The 17,412-nt window shown below is 39.4% G+C and overlaps 3 protein-coding genes across 4 annotated transcripts; 2 read left to right on the top strand and 1 right to left on the bottom strand.

The window, feature by feature from the left end:
• Positions 1–5,751: 5,751 nt before the first annotated feature.
• On the top strand, positions 5,752–8,499 carry LOC129733876 (prostatic acid phosphatase). Of its 2 annotated transcripts, none has more exons than XM_055695450.1 (4): positions 5,752–5,898; positions 6,379–6,609; positions 6,681–6,779; positions 7,100–8,499. In XM_055695450.1, exons 2-4 carry the CDS (start codon positions 6,481–6,483, stop codon positions 8,171–8,173), a joined length of 1,302 nt encoding a protein of 433 aa, XP_055551425.1. In that variant the 5' UTR covers positions 5,752–5,898; positions 6,379–6,480; the 3' UTR covers positions 8,174–8,499. The 2 variants fall into 2 exon arrangements, with proteins under 2 accessions (XP_055551425.1, XP_055551426.1); XM_055695451.1 differs by lacking the exon at positions 5,752–5,898 and adding an exon at positions 5,916–6,130.
• A 2,272-nt stretch (positions 8,500–10,771) lies between these two features.
• Positions 10,772–13,564, bottom strand: LOC129733878 (endonuclease III-like protein 1). Its single transcript, XM_055695452.1, has 3 exons — positions 13,400–13,564; positions 12,807–13,340; positions 10,772–11,411 (listed from the first exon to the last, which is right to left on the bottom strand). Exons 1-3 carry the CDS (start codon positions 13,439–13,441, stop codon positions 10,968–10,970), a joined length of 1,020 nt encoding a protein of 339 aa, XP_055551427.1. The 5' UTR covers positions 13,442–13,564; the 3' UTR covers positions 10,772–10,967.
• LOC129733879 (ubiquitin-like protein 4A-B) lies at positions 12,217–12,815 on the top strand. The gene is made up of 2 exons (XM_055695453.1): positions 12,217–12,370; positions 12,426–12,815. The coding sequence occupies exons 1-2, from the start codon at positions 12,323–12,325 to the stop codon at positions 12,777–12,779; spliced, it is 402 nt and encodes a 133-aa protein (XP_055551428.1). The 5' UTR covers positions 12,217–12,322; the 3' UTR covers positions 12,780–12,815.
• Positions 13,565–17,412: the final 3,848 nt, after the last annotated feature.

The raw sequence follows: 17,412 nt of genomic DNA, 5'->3' as shown, positions 1-17,412 counted from the left end.
TCCCAGGATCGAAGTTTTTCGAAAAAAAAAATTGTTTTGAAATAACAGATCTCAACGTTTCATTCATTTTGCATAATGCATCTAGACAGTTTCATGTGCATTTTTTTAATTGGTCACTCTGAGGCTCTTCTTCCCAAAGTCCGCTTGAAGTTTTGCCTGAGGACATTTTTCTAGAAGACAAAAACTCTATGCCCCAACTCTTGAATTTATCCCACGCATTTCATTGGCATCCTGATACAGAAGCACTGCAAGCTCGAGAGAAGGTTGACAGAGAAAGATGCAGAAGGAAGCAAAAAAGCGCGAGAAGGCAAAGATTGTCAACGATTTGGAGATAAAGAGGGCGAAAATTGTGCAGCAGATCACCATGAAGGTACTTGATAAAGTCGACAAACAGCTAAACACGATGAAGGAGGAATGTTTTTCATAGTTTTGTAACACTATTTTTGCAAGGCACAAATAAACATGTGAAAATTGATTTTTCTCTCATATGTTTTAAAAATAAAACACCGGGAAATTTCACTAAATATCATCGGGAAAACCGGGAAAAAACCGGGAAATTGAAAATTGATATTGAGTAGCCACCCTGAATTTACTGAAAACCAGTATTCGATTCAGTGATTCGCGAAAATACAGCAAAACTATTTGCTGAACAGAAAACAGTAAATGAATGGTTGCTGGAATCCAGCAAAAGAATTGATATGTCAAAAAATTACGTCAAGCTGTCATTAGTAAAACGTGCCAAATCGCTGTGCAGCTGGTACGGGATCATCGCTAAGCTCCTGATAGCGAATATAGGACCATAGCTAAGTCCTTGTTGGGCTAGATGAACTTAAAAGTTGAAATGATAATCATACATCTCTAGTTCAACAGTAATTTGCCTATGATCCGATGGGCGGATGGAATCTGGTGCCTGACGGAAACATGGTTCCCTTGAATTAACTGGTTAACCAGCAAATTGATTTATGCTTTGCTGAATGAACAGCAAATTGTCATAGCTAACAACCAGCAAGTTGTATTTTGTTTTACCGAACATGCAGCAAACGACCTGTCACTTTTATGCAATTGAGCATTACTGAATAATTAGCAAATTTCATTTTGCTGAACAGATGGCTGGAAGCACAGCACACCAAAAATCAGCAAAATTTTGGTGGTTTCCAGCAATGAAAATTTGATGTGCCGACTTTTTGTTGTTTTTCTGGTATCTATCCGCATTCTCTAGAGCAGCATGAATCAAATGACTTCACAAACAAATACATACAGGTAATGCAGAAATTCTGAGCTTTGGCAAACAAATGAATTAAACAACTTATATCTTCAAGATTTGTATTCACTGGCCCAATGGGCTGTGAAGCTCCCGTCTTATTTGTATAAATTATTGACACACTTCCATATTAATTGATGAGGAAGTTGATGACATAAAAAATTTAGATATGTCAGCGAAAATAAGATAGTGAAGTCTATCGCTGAATTTTTCTAACTAATAAATATTGCATTTTTTTTTCACTTGTACTCTAACTTGTGTTGACGGAAAGCATGAGTTAGTTTCCGCTTGCAAATATTCGATCTCAACAGTGTAACGAGAAAACTTATATTTGTTTTTAAAATACAGTCAAATTTCGCTCGTTGGGCTATGTTTAGTTGGGCTACGTTTTAGTTGGGCTCCCGCTCGTTGGGTTATAGCCCAACTAAATCGAAGCCAAACATCATTTCTGATAACGTTGAATTTCGTTTGAGGGGTTTGTGAATGCATTTTAACGCAGAAAGTAGAATTAATTGAAATAAAAACAAATGAAGCTGAGTATAAATGTAAACAAACAATATTTTAATCAATTGTCAGAGAAACAATAAAAGTTTTGTGCCTTAATAATGCAACGTAGAGCAATGCCTATTTTTGAAAGTATTTGAGAACACGTTATTATTGAGCACTCCTTTTTGGCTTTAAATGTGTGGCTTAAGTAAAACAAATTTCGAATTTGGCCCTATGCTGCGTTTGGCTCAGATTTTGACAGTTCGTTTGGCTCACAACATTCTCTCTATCTATTTCTCCATCTAAAGCCTGTAGTACACTCTTTGTCTAATGGTCAAATTTTTGACCTTCTGACATAATGGTCAAATTTATTTGACATCATGGTTGTTGTTTGCCCGTGTTTGCCTCATGTTAAAATTGGAGAGTGACAAATATTGTGCGATACTTATACTGACAGTGGCAGCTTTTCAGTGGTTCCAGCTCGTATCAACTAGCTGGCATCTCCATCCGATTTGCTTTGCTTTATCGCAGCCAACATCGCAGCGGTTCTACGATGTGTGGGCTCCACTGACGCTGACAGACAGCATTAGTGATGGGAAACTTATCGATACTTATCGATAATATCGATAAGTGCTTGACATCGATATTCTCGTTAATTTTTTGACGCTAACGATAATTATCGATATTATAAGGGTGAGCACAAGTCAGTGCGGCTGGTTACTGGAGGAGACCCAAAAGAAGGAGACCTCACCTACCCTTCCCCAGGAGTTGCTTTTGCCGCTGGGTATTTGTTGCTATTCGAGATTTAGCATTGTTGGGGGTGGTGTCAAGGTTCCCCCCGGATGTCACTGAGTTTCTGAGAAATAATGGTAACTAAAAAGGTATTTATAGTTTTTAGTTTCCTATGCACAGATGAATTCGATAACTCAGTACTGGAGAACTTTAAAAAAATATCCAAACTTTTCGCACCATCTCATAAAAAGCAATGGCACGAAATTGTAATGAAATGCATTTTCTTTGGCTTGCCAACTCTTATAATATGATGGACATGCATAGCGGCAGTCTATTGGTAATTCTCTGGTAATTGTTTAGTTTAACTTGGAACTGTTTAAGTTTAAAGTATCTGTTACCCAACAAACAATTTTTAGTTCAACTAAAAATCCAAATCAACAAAATTGTTGCGCCAAAAAAAGTATCCTGATTTATACAGGGGGTGGAAAAAATAATTGAGATAAAAAAATTCTCTCGAATTTTAAATGGCCAGAACTTTACGAAAAATGAATCAATTTTGATAACCAGTTTCATTCCACTGGCAAACAGTATTATATTAGTATTACTTGGGAACTTGGTGTGACCATCCTACACCGAAAATGTTTCGGATTTCAAGAGTGTGTGTCAAAGTGTACATTTTTGCAACGCATAGAACGTTTTAGGCAACTAAATTGTCTATCTAAAATACTTCATTTAAAAAAATCTGAGATCACCGATATTTTCTAGAATCATTTTTTGTTTTTAAAATTATATTTTTTTTCAGAGTAGGATCTTAAACTCATTTTTTTATATTTTTGAAGCAGGCTGACCAGATTTTCTCGGGATAAAAACGGGTTCAAAAAACGGTACACATGTTAACATTTATTCTTGAAATTTTTTTCCAAGTGCAATTTTCAGCAATGAGTTCCTGAAATTTGTCACATGATGATCGAAATTTTGACTGACAATTATCATGGTCTCAACTTTCAATCTGACCTTTTTAAATGTTAATCCAGATAAATTTTCAAACGCAAGTTTGCAAAGTTGCTTGGTTTAATAAGACCTACACACCCACAATGTTCGATTGAATTCTGCTAGAGTGCTGCAAGCTCAAAGAAAATTAGTACCCAACAGGGAAAAAACCGCTGAAATCAACACCCATACTTAATAAATTCATACCTCGATGATTCCTTGGCGAATTTTCAATCTTTGGCTACCAATGAACCTGAAATAAATTCTGATTTATTGACAACATATAAACCTATGTGAAACAGAATGTCAGAAAAAGTTCTACGCGTTGCAAAAATGTACACTTTGGCACACACTCCGGAAATCTGAAACATTTCCAGTGACCCTTGGTCACGTCCAGTTCTCAAGTTATACTAGGAATCTAGGACAGTTTTCCAGTAAAATGAAACCTGTTTTGTCTGAATTGATTCATTTTTCAAGTTTTGGCCATTTAAAAATTGACAGAATTTTGCCTGCTTCAATTATTTCCCTTATTACACAACCTTCAAAATGAACTTCGGCTTGAAACTACTCCGTAGAAAGCACTCCCGGCGTAAAACTCAAAGACTTTCTAAAACAAACTGTTTAACTCGTCCGGTAGTTTGAACTATCATTCGCAGTATCGTAAGATTTGTCATTCAAGGCCATAACACAATGGATACGTTGCGGCTGCGTTTGCGGCAATTTGACAGTTAGCCCATACATTTACTGTCAAATTGACGCCAACGCAACGCAAACGTATCCATTCTGTTTGGGCCGTTACTATAACCGCAATAACGTTTGCGGTAAAAAAATGGACAAAAAATTCCCGATTTCATGGGTTTCAAAATGGCCTCAAAAACAGACATCGTGCGGCACTTTGTGGACGCCGGGTATGCCGGTTCTGGCATCTACAACATTTTGACACTATTGGACAATGATCAGAGCATCGAAAGAAAACCCGGTTCTGGTCGGCCAACGACCCTGAGTGACAAGAAGCTTGCTGATAACCAAAAGGATGCTGAAGAGGAAGACCGAGGGAAAAGTGGCTAAATCGCTGCGTGCACTTGGCCGAGAGGTTGGTGCATGCTCTAAAACAGTGAAAAAGTATCTGGAGAACATGGACATGCATACAAGAAGCTGCAGTCCCGACCACTGGTCTCGGAGCTGCAGGCGACAGCGGTTGAATAAGATGGTCAAGTCGATTTTCCCGGCGAATCGCGACGTGGCAGTGGTGATGAACGACTAGACCTGTCTCACCCTGGATGGCAACGACTAGCAGGGTTCTTCGTATTTTACCTCCCCCACGAAGGAAGTGAGCACCGAGGTAAAGTTTATTTCACAGACCAAGTTCCCCAAGAAGGTGCGGCTGTGGCTGACAATCAGCGAGAAAGGGATTTCAAAGTTACTCTTCTTTCGCTCCGGGCTGGCCGTGAACGGGGAAATTTATAGTACGAAGTGCCAGACAGACGTTGCGTCGTTCATCAAGAAATACTATAAGCGCGAAGACACGGTGTTCTGGCCAGATTTGACGTCGGCCAACTACTCGAAGCGATCGTAGGAGGAGATGGAGCGGCTGAATATCGATGTGGTACCGAAGTCGGTGAATCCGCCCAATGTCCCCCACCTGCTTCCCATCGAGAATTTCTGGGCAAACTTGAAGCGCAAGATCTATTCCAACAATTTTGTCGCGAAAACGGAGGAGGAATTAATAAAAAAAAAACGAAGAAAGAGCTTAAAAACATGGCTACACGCATGTTTTCGTCCGCCATGGCAAATATTACGGTTAACTGCCGGAAGGCCGCACGCAAGGACGTAATATTTGTTTGCGAGGAAGCTAACATGATAACCTTGCATGGGAAATTCATCCAACTCAATTATCTGTCATAGTTTCTTTTTCATCACCATCTGAAATAGTTTTTTTTTCATCATCTGAAAAAAATTTTTTTTACCGCAAACGTTAGCTGTCAAATTATCGATACTTATCGATAATATCGATAAAAGCCCCGGAATTATCGATTGTTATCGATGTACGTTTTGGGCGATATTTCCCATCACTAGCACAGCATAACATAGCATATCAAAAGTGGCGGTGATCTCGTGTACACATTGAGATGTTAGCCCTTGTAACATGTCAGCTAGCTGGTCCGTGTGCATAAAAGAATATCGATACAAATATCGCGGTTTTCAGTATCGATACGGTCGAGTATCGGACGCTTGTGTATCGATCCAAAAAATCGAAATATCGTCTCTAAAGTATCGATATTTCCGATACCGATACAATATCGCCCATTGCTACATGAGAGAGAGAATCCAATAGGAGCCAATTTTCAATGTCACTTTAACTTGCTGCTGCTTATGATCATTTTGCTTCGTGTTACGGTACGGGTGTTGTGCCATCGTCTCACTAGGAGGTAGCTATCAAGTTTAATGTAATCGTGTTGAACTACTAAGCTTTAGTCTTTCTCTGTCTTATCACCCATGCAAAGCACATTTCATTATCACTTTGCATGCAGCTTATCACTCAGTTCATTGCTGGCTTATTCGTTTACCTAGTTTTGTCAAAACAAAGCATATCGTTCCTAAGAGGCCGCCATTGCGAATTAGTGCGTTGAAATTAATGTCACTGGTATACGCGCAATCGGGGTAATTTTATTATCTATAGAAAGTTTAGTAATAATAGCGTGCCCTCCAAGTTTGAAAGGAAATATCGAATAATCTGTTGGTGAACAATAAAACAATAAGCCTAAATGTGACTCACTTCATTTTTTTCTGGTCCAGACAAACAAAAATGGAAAAAGAAAAACGCACAAAAAACTGATATCATTGTGCTAAATTGTTTACCTGTGTTTTGTTTTTTCTTTATATTGCATTTTGTTTTCCACTCTTCATAGACAAGCGGCAGATCAAATATCAGCTGCAGTTTACCGTGCCGCATGCAGGAAACTGTGGCAGCATTTCACTAGTCGAGCTCGAGCAACAGCGTTGTTTGTAGGATGTTGATCTCTGGTCGCTACGGCAGCAGCCTACTGCTAGCAGTGCTAATCGTTTTGATACTGCAACACGTTACTGTTGTTAAGTCTCAACAGGAGGCCTCTGAAGAAAGACTGATATTCGCACACGTGGTAAGATTTACTTTAGCTTCAAAGCAAATTGGTTAACAATGTTCCTTGCTAAAAGTATTGCCATTTCGCAGCTGTTTCGTCACGGTGACCGCACTCCAATAGAACCGTATCCGACGGATCCCTGGAAAGACCCGAAACACTGGACCACTGGATGGGGACAACTGACTAATGTAAGTTGCTGTATTTAAGGATAATAAAAACAAACAGGTAGGGTCGTTGCTCCCTCTACAGCAACTTAACGAGGAAGTATTAGTCATCTAATAAATCAGTCGCCGGCTGATTGACCTAGGCTTTGAAATTCTATGCTATTATGGCAAGCATTACCGGTGTTGCTGTTGATTGCACGAATGGCGAAAGTGAATGGTTTTTGCATAAATGATAGAGCAATAATAGAGCTCGATATTACGTATAGGCTGCACAGCTCGGGAACTAAATTTATTAACATATCGGATAATCGATATTATCAATAATCAATAATCTACAATTCCAGGCCGGCAAGCAACGTCATCTGGAGCTGGGACGTTGGCTGAGAAACCGTTACCGCAGCCTGTTACAGCAGACCTACAGCAACAACGATATTTATGTACGCTCTACTGATGTCGACCGTACATTGATGAGCGCTGAATCCAATCTAGCTGGCCTGTATCCACCCGTTGGAACCGATGTCTGGGATTCCGGTATCCAGTGGCAACCGATTCCCATACATACTACCCCCGAGTCACTGGATGAGGTGCTAGCAGCGAAAAAAGCTTGCCCAGCATACGACTACGCGCTTCGAAAGTACAAAGAATCCGAAGCATTCCAGCAGTACAATAAATCACTAGAACCGATCTACCAGTACATTACCACTCACTCAGGGCGAAGAGTTGACTCGCCGACCGCGGCGCAGAATATTTACAGCTGTTTACACATAGAAGAACTTAATAACTTCACACTGCCGGACTGGACCAAGCAAGTCTACCCGGAGCCGCTGCGCTCCATTTCCACGCGATCTTTTGCCACAAAAACCAACACACCCCAACTGGCACGCCTCAAAACCGGCCCTCTGGTGAAAGAGATGCTGCAGCGTTTTAAAGACAAAATTAACAAACGTCTCAAGCCGAATCGTTCCGTCTGGATTTACAGCGCCCACGATACGACCGTGTCCAATCTTTTAAACACGCTGCTGTTGTTCGACCTCCACAACCCTCCATTCGCAGCCTGCGTCATGCTGGAGCTGCGGCAATCTGCCAATTCCGATGAACCGTTCGTTTCCATCTACTATAAGAACACAACCGCTGAACCTCAAGCTATGAACATCCCCAACTGTGGTACCCGTTGTCCTCTGAGTCGATTGTTTGAGGTGTATAGCGACATTCTACCGGACAATTGGCAACGCGAATGTCAAGTTTCGTTCCTCTCCCTAACCTATGTCGAGGCGGACATGCGATCCTCGACCAGTCTGATAGGTATCATGTTCCTGGCTACAGTGGCCATCCTTCTGGTGCTGCTGGGGCTAATGGCCTACCGAAAACGTCGCGGAGGCTATCACAACGACAAATGGTATCTCCGAATCGATGGATAATGCCGGTGGAACGACGGTGCGGATCGTAATCGGAGCCACAAAATGTTACTCGAGACGGCCGTCGTGGTAGACGAAACAGAGAACAACGAGGAGGTGGATGTTTAGGCTCCGCATAGAAATTGAGAACGTGGGATGCATTTTTGGCAGCAGTTAAACTTTTTTATAGCCTAGTACGTATGTGCAAAATGAGTTTCCTATTGAAAATACCGATTGTTCTATGTAGGTAAATGTTGGTCGTATTTCGGACTCTATCGAATTGTTGCTTGCTGTGAGATTAAACCTATGTAAGATTTTGGAATAAACAGAACTATGAGTATTTTATTAAACTTAGTAGTGTATGTCTTGTGGAGAGAAATTCTTTTTCATCGCCATCTTTTTAATTACTGTTATGCAAGAAGAATCCGGGTTATTTTTGGGTAATTTTCGTTCTAAAGGCTCTGTTTTGTTTTTTTTTCTCGATTGAACCGTATACCTACCTTGCAGTATCATCTTTCATTTAGCTTTTTATTTTTTTTTTCTTTTTGTTAAAGAGTATATACATGTATCCAAAAATTAGTGTTTAATGATTCTCCCAAAACATTGTATAAGTACGAAAAAAACAATAACATATTGATGCCACCCCCAGTGATTTTTATACCAAACGTAAGCCATCTATTTTGTGAGTTATTACTTATCGCAAGTTAAAGATGTTCGTTTCTCTGCTGCTTTCTAAAGCCGCTTGATGTATTCGCTTTTAACTAAAAGCTACATCCATCACTAACCGATTAGTAAGCGAAAGTAGCGATTGAGCATGTAAAATTTTGGTTAATCCGGAAACACATGCGAATTACCAAGCTACTAAGTTATTAGCTATTTTTGTTTCAATTGCATTTTTTCGCGGCTTCAATATCCGTGAAATCGATTTGAAAACTATTTTGTTGGCAGCTAACTAGTATGAAAATGCGGATATTCAAACTGATAAATATGCCGCCGAAATCTGTGATAATCTATTTTAAGTGGTGTTCACATCCAGAATAGGAACTATGGCACAGCTCGCTTTATCAGGGCAGGCGATTATTTGCTAGCAAGTTTCGTAGTTACGGAGAAATATTTCGACATTGCTGACGAAACTTATGGAAACCTAATATTCACTCACGTGGTATGTATAGGACCATAAAAACATCGGGAAGTAGGCATACACAGGGTGTCAAAAACCTGGAAAATCAGGGAATGTCCGAGAATTCATTTTTCGATCAGGGAAATCAGGGAACACTGGAAAAAAGTCAAGTTAAAATTTTTAACCGAGACGCGATCCTTTTTTAAACGGCTTTTCAGCGCCAAAATGGATTTTTTCAGCGTAAAAGGCAAATTCAGGTAATATCAAGGAAAATCAGGGAATTTAATTGTGAAAAATTTTATGCCACCCTATTTACAGATTCCGAAGCAATTGGACTAATGACTGAGGTCAGTTAACAACCGTTAGTGACGTAATATGGGACCTATTTCTCATGTTATTTTTGTCATTTTTGTTTAAATTGGAAAACATGTTCAACTCGAGCTTGGATAATGGCTTCTCGTGGTATTCTTGGTGACGATTAAAATAAAGCGCAAATTAAGGTTCAAATAACGAGTCTGAACGAGTAGTAATGAGTACTCTAACCAACTTAACAGAATTATATCCACTTTCTTCCATATGGGAATTTACCATCGCATGGCAACCAATTCCGGTATATCAAATTCCAGTACAAAACCCTGTTCAAGTTGGGACTGGAACGGTATCTACAATCGGATACATTTCAAAGCTACAATAACTCTAGTGAACCTATAGATATGAGAAATGACAAGACACTCACCGTTAAGGCAACTGTCAACATCAAAACGGATAACGGCAATGCAAAATTATACAGATCGCCCGTTTTGATGTTGACAGTTGCCTTAACGGTGAGTGTCTCGGCGTCTCTCTGGTGTATAGGCTGACTAAATAACTCGCTAGCAGCCATTTACGAATATCTTGCCAAACATACCCCGCTGAATTTTAGCTCCTTTACCTCTATATACGACTTGTACAATATATTGGGTATAGAAAACACAAACAAATGAAATTTTCCAGCTTGGAGTAGGGAAGTTTTCCCGGAGCTGTTGAGTGCAGGTCGGCCAACTTGTTTCGAATCTACAGCAACACTACTTGCTTGACGGAGCTAAAAATGGGTCCTCTGCTAAAAGACATACTCGATAGCTTTCAGCAAAAAGTTGACAAAACTGTGACATCGGACCAATCCGTTTGAATATATTCCGCCCACGATATTAAAATCGCTAGTCCTCTGAACGGTATGCAACTGTTCAAAGTACATAATCCTCCGTTTGCTGCGTGCCTCCTACTGGAATTAAGTATATCATCTAGCGGTGTCCCATTCGTGTCTGTCTATAACCGTTACATTGCGGATAAACCAGAATGTGGAAAGCATTGCGCTTACATTAATCAATTGATCTCTATCAACATCTTCTACCACACAACTAGTGAACCTATAGATACGAGAAATGACAAGACACTCACCGTTAAGGCAACTGTCAACATCAAAACGGATAACGGCAATGCAAAATTATACAGATCGCCCGTTTTGATGTTGACAGTTGCCTTAACGGTGAGTGTCTCGGCGTCTCTCAGCAATGTTTGTTAGCCTGGCCACGAAATTGAATTATTTTGAGAAAACAACTGAGCACTAGCAAAAATTCGATTTAATAAGACAAACACTAATTTGTACTGTGAACAAAATAATCTCAAATAAAACTCTCCTAACCTGAACTGGCTCAAAGTTCAAAATTCCAAATCTTCTTGTTTGATTTCCCGTTTCATGGGTGACTTACGAACTCCATGCTTCCCCTTGGCTGGACAGATGTCTGCATTCAAACACTCATTGCAGCGCGGATAGTTCGCACTGCATGTAGTCTGCCCGAAGCCAACCAGTAGCTGGTTAACCTCATCCCACAGTTCGAACGGCAGCCACTGCTCCAGCGCAATCCGTGTCTCCTCCGGAGTTTTTGTTTCCTTCGGCACCCACCGGAGCCAGTTACATATGCGATGTACGTGCGTATCTACCCCGATGCCGGTCACAACGTTCCAGGCGGAACGCATGCATAGATGCGCCATCTTCTTACCGACTCCCGGCAGCTTCAGCAGCCCTTCGATCGTGTTTGGGATGTCGCCGTCGTGCTCGCTGAGCAAAATTTGCGAGGCTTGTTTGATGAATTTGGTTTTGTTCTGCGATAAAAAGATAGTGTAACACTGTGATGTAAAAAGGGTAGGCTTGAAAAAAATATACAATCGGCTCAGGCAAAGTGAAAGCGCTTATTGCTTCCCTAATTTCCTGAATTTCATACAGCAATCAATAATTTCAGCCTGAAACTCGAAGATCTTGTGTATCTGGGTTGGCATTAAACTGGCCGTTGAATATCCCTGAGTTGGCATTAAATTGGTCTACAACGTTCAGAAAATTTGTTTGCGATGTACTTACGAGTACACAACAATAACTCAAGAACCATAAAAATCGCTTGAGCAGCAATTTTAAAACCAAACTCAATTCTGAATTCATAGCTTATTCATTAACGTGAGGTAACGACATAAAATATTTTTTCAGTCGAAAAGCTCATATTTTGGTGTCTGAAAAATCAAATCGATAAACCACAACTGTTTATTTTATTTTATTTTTCTTGAAAAATATATCCGTTATATTTCCGAAAAATGTGCTCCATGAAAAAATTATTTTTGATCTTAAACAAAATAATTATATGAAAATAAACCCACGAAACTTCTTCGACCATACGTGTACTCTCAATACATCTCACAAAACGCAAAATAAGCATAAAATATATAGCAATTAACAAAAAAACAACATGTAAATGTTTTAAATTTTCGTTTCTTAATGGATTCTAGAAGACCGAGACATCATGCAGCATCATGGAACATGGGACTTTCATGCGTTTATGAGAATTGCTTAACGAAAACCGTTTCAAACTGAGTAAAAACAACTCGTTCTGTGAGTTGCTTTTTACAAGCGTGTAAAACATTTGACGTATGAGGTATAAGTAAACGACCTTGTATCCAAACGTTTCGAAATAAAACTAAATAATTACATCTTCACAAATCAGTATATTAGCCAGACCAGCATCGCAATGAAACTAATCATCAAAATCCTTAAAGGAGATGAGTACATTATTGAGGTAAATTTAGCATCTCGTGCTATGTAATTTTTTTCACTATCCCTTTCTTCTGTAGACTACCGAAGATGCGACAGTGCTAGATATCAAAATTGAACTGGAAAGACAGAGCTTAGTTCCCGTCGAACACCAGAAGCTACTTCTAGTAGGTAAAACGCTCTCAGATGAGAAATCAATCGCCTCTTACGGTAACATAAAGGATGGAACTAAGCTGACCCTGGTCGTTAAGAAACCCGACTCACTGCGGGAAGCTATCCTGAGGCATTTCAAAAAGTATCTCCAAGAGGACCAGTCACAGCGTCTGACTAGTGAGTTTATGAAGGATTTCGACAGTAAAATACAACAGCTTAGTTTGGATGATTTGGAAAAGATTGCAAGTGATATCCTGGCCAAAAAGGGTCAACGTGTATGACTATAATAAAAACTAAATTGTACTGACCTTGTAGAAGCTTACTGGGTAAATTAGCCTTTCAAGAACCTCACTTTCAGTTGCCAGCATGTTTTTCGGAGTCAGCCCATGTTTTCGCAGCCGCTGCATACAATCGTAGTTCACTTGATCCTTGGTTTGACTGGACAGCATAAGGGAGATCAGTGTGTGAAAGCGTCTGCTTTTGGCAGGGATTAATTCATCGTTTTTAAATTGATCGCATCCCATCGTGTCAACCGGCGCTAGATTGTCACGGCGCATCTGGCGAATATTCTCCAAAGTTTGCCGCCAATTTGCCGGTTCCCACTGTGTTGTTTCGAATTGAGAACTGCATTCAGCCTTGGTATGTTTGCATGAATGAGCGGCTTCTTCCTTTGGTTCGATTTTTATCTCAGGAACGATGGTTGAAAGTTTGGGTTTTTTGTTTAGTTTACTTTGAACCGATTTTACAAGGGTCGGTTTATCTTGGATTGTGGGTGCTGTTATCGCTGACTGTTTGATAGAATTTCTTGTCTTTCTCGGAGAGAAATACGGTGATCTCGATTCCTGCAGAAACGAAAGCAATTTCATTATGATTCTTTCAATGGATGAACAACGTATTTTACCATTCTGATTAAAGTTTGCCTCAAGAATCTAATTATTATCATGAACAGATCAAACTCGAGTTTTAGTTTATGCGGTTTATGCTGCTTTTAAACTTTTATTAGTACAACACTACTAGCAGCACTGTCGTATCTTAGCGGCGTTTCGATGACTAGTGTGAATTTACCTACCAAAATCCTACCTACCTCAATATTTGAAATCTTTCATTTTGGTTGGTAAAGGAATCGGGTAGGTGAGTTCCGACTTCTATTATGTTTAGTCAGCCTATCTATACTAGCGAACCTATACATTAGAGAAATGACAAGACACTCACCGTTAAGGCAACTGTCAACATCAAAACGGATAACGGCAATGCAAAATAATACAGCTCGCCCGTTTTGATGTTGACAGTTGCCTTAACGGTGAGTGTCTTGTCATTTCTCTAATGTATAGGTTCGCTAATCTATACACTAGTCAGCCTATACACCAGAGAGACGCCGAAACACTCACCGTTAAGGCAGCTGTCAACATCAAAACGGGCGATCTGTATAATTTTGCATTGCCGTTATCCGTTTTGATGTTGACAGTTGCCTTAACGGTGAGTGCCTTGTCATTTCTCTAATGTATAGGTTCGCTACTATACACCTAGTGAACCTATAGATATGAGAAATGACAAGACACTCACCGTTAAGGCAACTGTCAACATCAAAACGGATAACGGCAATGCAAAATTATTAGCGAACTTATACATTAGAGAAATGACAAGACACTCACCGTTAAGGCAACTGTCAACATCAAAACGGATAACGGCAATGCAAAATTATACAGATCGCCCGTTTTGATGTTGACAGTTGCCTTAACGGTGAGTGTCTCGGCGTCTCTCTTAGAAAGCCTATAGAAAAGAGAGACGCCATGACACTCACTTCCATTAAGCTCACACCAAAACGGCTGGAAGGCCTTTAAAGTTTCGAAAGTTTTGACGCAAAGTATTGCAATCAAGTTGCGATGAAAAAAGGGACTTGCTAGTTTATGTAACAACTTGTGTGCAAGTACAATTAAAAAAAAAGAATTGTTAATGTTTTTCGAACCCCAGCTCTCGAGGTACGATGCTGGCCTAACAAGCCATTCATCGTAGGTTCGAGTCTTGACTCGGGAGAGACTGTTAGTGTTAGTAGGATCGTAGCGCTAGCCCCGCAATTGTCCTGTACACTCAACGGTTAGCTGCGAAGTCTGTGTATAGTAAACAGAAGGTCAAGTTCCGAATCGGAATGTGACTCTAACACATATTAAATTTAAACATGTTTGATATACGCTTTACTGCCATACGGTTTAATTCCTGTTACGTGAGATGTGTTTGGGTCCCTAAACATATAATATTGAAAAAGTCACGCAAAATAACATCGCAAAGCTTATTTTGGCGGGGGAACCCGCCGTTTTGGTGTGACAGTTACCATAACGGTGAGTTCTACGTCTTCTCTCTATCCTATAGGCTGACTAGTCTCTCTGGTGTATAGGCTGACTATATACACCAGAGAGACGCCGAGACACTCACCGTTAAAGCAACTGTCAACATCAAAACGGGCGAGTTGTATAATTTTGCATTGCCGTTATCCGTTTTGATGTTGACAGTTGCTTTAACGGTGAGTGTCTCGGCGTCTCTCTGGTGTATAGGCTGACTTATTATGTTGTGTGATCTTACCTACCCCTCCACAACAACCAAAATGAAATATTTCCGCTGCAAATCGTTTATAAACTAGCGCTTTTCAAATATGTGGCTAGTATTATAACCAACAATATTGGAAGATGAGATTTTGGTAGGTATATTCACAATTGTGTGAATTCACCTACCAAAATTGCCGTTCGTCAGCTACTAAAAATTCGGATTGGTAATTCTCCAATTACAATACATACAATACCATCATTTAAAATCGACATCTAGGTGCTTTGAAAAAAAACCATTGTAACATTGTAGTGTGCGCGACGACTTATAGGAATTTAGCAAGCAAAATTTATTCAAACTTTTTTTAAAATTTAACTAAGTTCCTTAGCAACTCAAAAATGTCTAGTTATCCAGTGAGTTTTATATTTTGGTTTTATAATTTATTAATTTTTTTCCGACTTGTAGTCTTATGGAGTAACACTAGAATTTACCTATTGCAAATTCGGATATTTCGGATGCAAAATTTTGGAGGTTCGATTCGTGGTACTACCACAAAGAACAGACATTCATCTTCTTTTCAAAAGGTGTGTAAAAACTTGCAACCGTCATTTACCACTAAGTGGTAATGCTCCCGCTATGTGGCGCTTTTGTCACTTACAAACCAAGCACTGATATCGATACAGCAATATTTATGCAGTGTAACTGGGGCACTACAAGACAGATGTCGTTAGTGTATTAACGTATTTTGACTCAAATTTTTACACACGATTTTCAAATTTCTTCATATGAACATGAATGTCTGTTCTCTGTGGTACTACCACGAATCGTGGGTACTAACTAAATGGCTAGTTTGATTCAACAATTGTTCATCAGCAATCTGATATATGCAATGTTACGGTTTTATTAAATGTGTTGATATCTTTACATTTAAAAAAAATATGTCAAACGGCTCAAAAGTTGAGCAGTTCCACAAAAAATGTCCCAGTTTAAATACACTAGGGTCTTTTTTTACACGGTTGGTTGTACTGCGTTGAAAAAATCCGCGTATAAAAAAACCGCGTTATTTCAAAAAATCGCGTAAAAAAATCCATTCAATAATAAGATCCGATTGAAAATAATGATAACGAAACACACAAAATGAGTTTATAGTGCTTCTAAAATGAAAATTCAACGAAGATCATGATAAAAACTTTTTTATAATAATTTTGCCACATGTTTAAGCTTTCGTTCCTTTATCGGAAGCTAATCGCAACGACCCTGACTCGTATCGTTATACAATTATTAATGTAGTTTTGTTCCTTCTACCCGAATCAACGGAAATTGCCTATTTTTTGACAATAACAGCAAATATATTAAAAATATGCATTATTCAGATTAATAAAATATAATATCTTTTTGTCATGAACCATACGATTGATTTTTTCTTTATTGGATTCACCTATACTAAACATATTTAATACCGCGTAAAAATAATATTCCAAATCGCGTAAAAATAATCAGCGTTATTTAAAAAAACGCGTGAAAATAATCCGCGTTATTGTAAAAAATCGCGTAAAAAAGTCGCGTATAAAAAAACCGCATAAAAATAACCCGCGTAAAAAAGACCCCAGTGTATGTTTTTTTAAATTGTCATTTTGGATTTGGTTGAATCTTTGCATAGACGTTTCTTTAGGCAAAAAATGCCATTTTGTGCTATTGATTTAGTTTTTTGGAACACGACTTATTTTTGAGAAGCTATTGAAAAATGCTATTTTGGGAAGGTATAGATGATTACAAATATTTTAGGGCCAAAACGGCTTGTTTGATTAGTGTGACGTCTTGACAAAGTTGTAGATAATAATTTTGTCTTAACGAAAACAATATACACTTTTTTTTCACTGGGTACTTCATAGCGACGTGGTTTGTTGATCCTTCGATGTCGGCCCTTCCTATCATTGTGAACCAAAATTCACAAAGCGTAGGATTGTTCACCTTTTCAAGGGAACGTGAGCTGTGGTATAGACCGTCGTGAGACAGGTCAGTTTTACCCTCCTGCTCTGTGCACGGCCGCTGTCTTAACGGAACTGCTGGGCAGTACGAGAGTAACAACAGGTGCGAACCTATGGTCCAATACTATTTCGACTATGGTATAATGCTACGTTCGTTGGATTATGCCTGAACGGTCTGGTCGTAACCAAACCGAGCTGACAGTGTCTCCTATAGGTGGTCGTCGATCATGTGGCCTAGAAACCTACAAGATCTGCTAGCGTGACCATAACGTTGGCATCTTATTGCTGCTCTGTGTCTGAGATACTGGAACGTCGGTGGCGCTGCTAAGCATCAATATATGATTTCGATACCTGAGACTTCCTACAAACAATAGGTTTACAGGCTGGG

This window comes from Wyeomyia smithii, chromosome 1, assembly GCF_029784165.1.
Source record: "Wyeomyia smithii strain HCP4-BCI-WySm-NY-G18 chromosome 1, ASM2978416v1, whole genome shotgun sequence".
Classification (NCBI taxonomy): domain Eukaryota; kingdom Metazoa; phylum Arthropoda; class Insecta; order Diptera; family Culicidae; genus Wyeomyia; species Wyeomyia smithii.
Note: the sequence above shows the minus strand (reverse complement) of the source record. Positions and strands in the feature narration are given on the sequence as shown.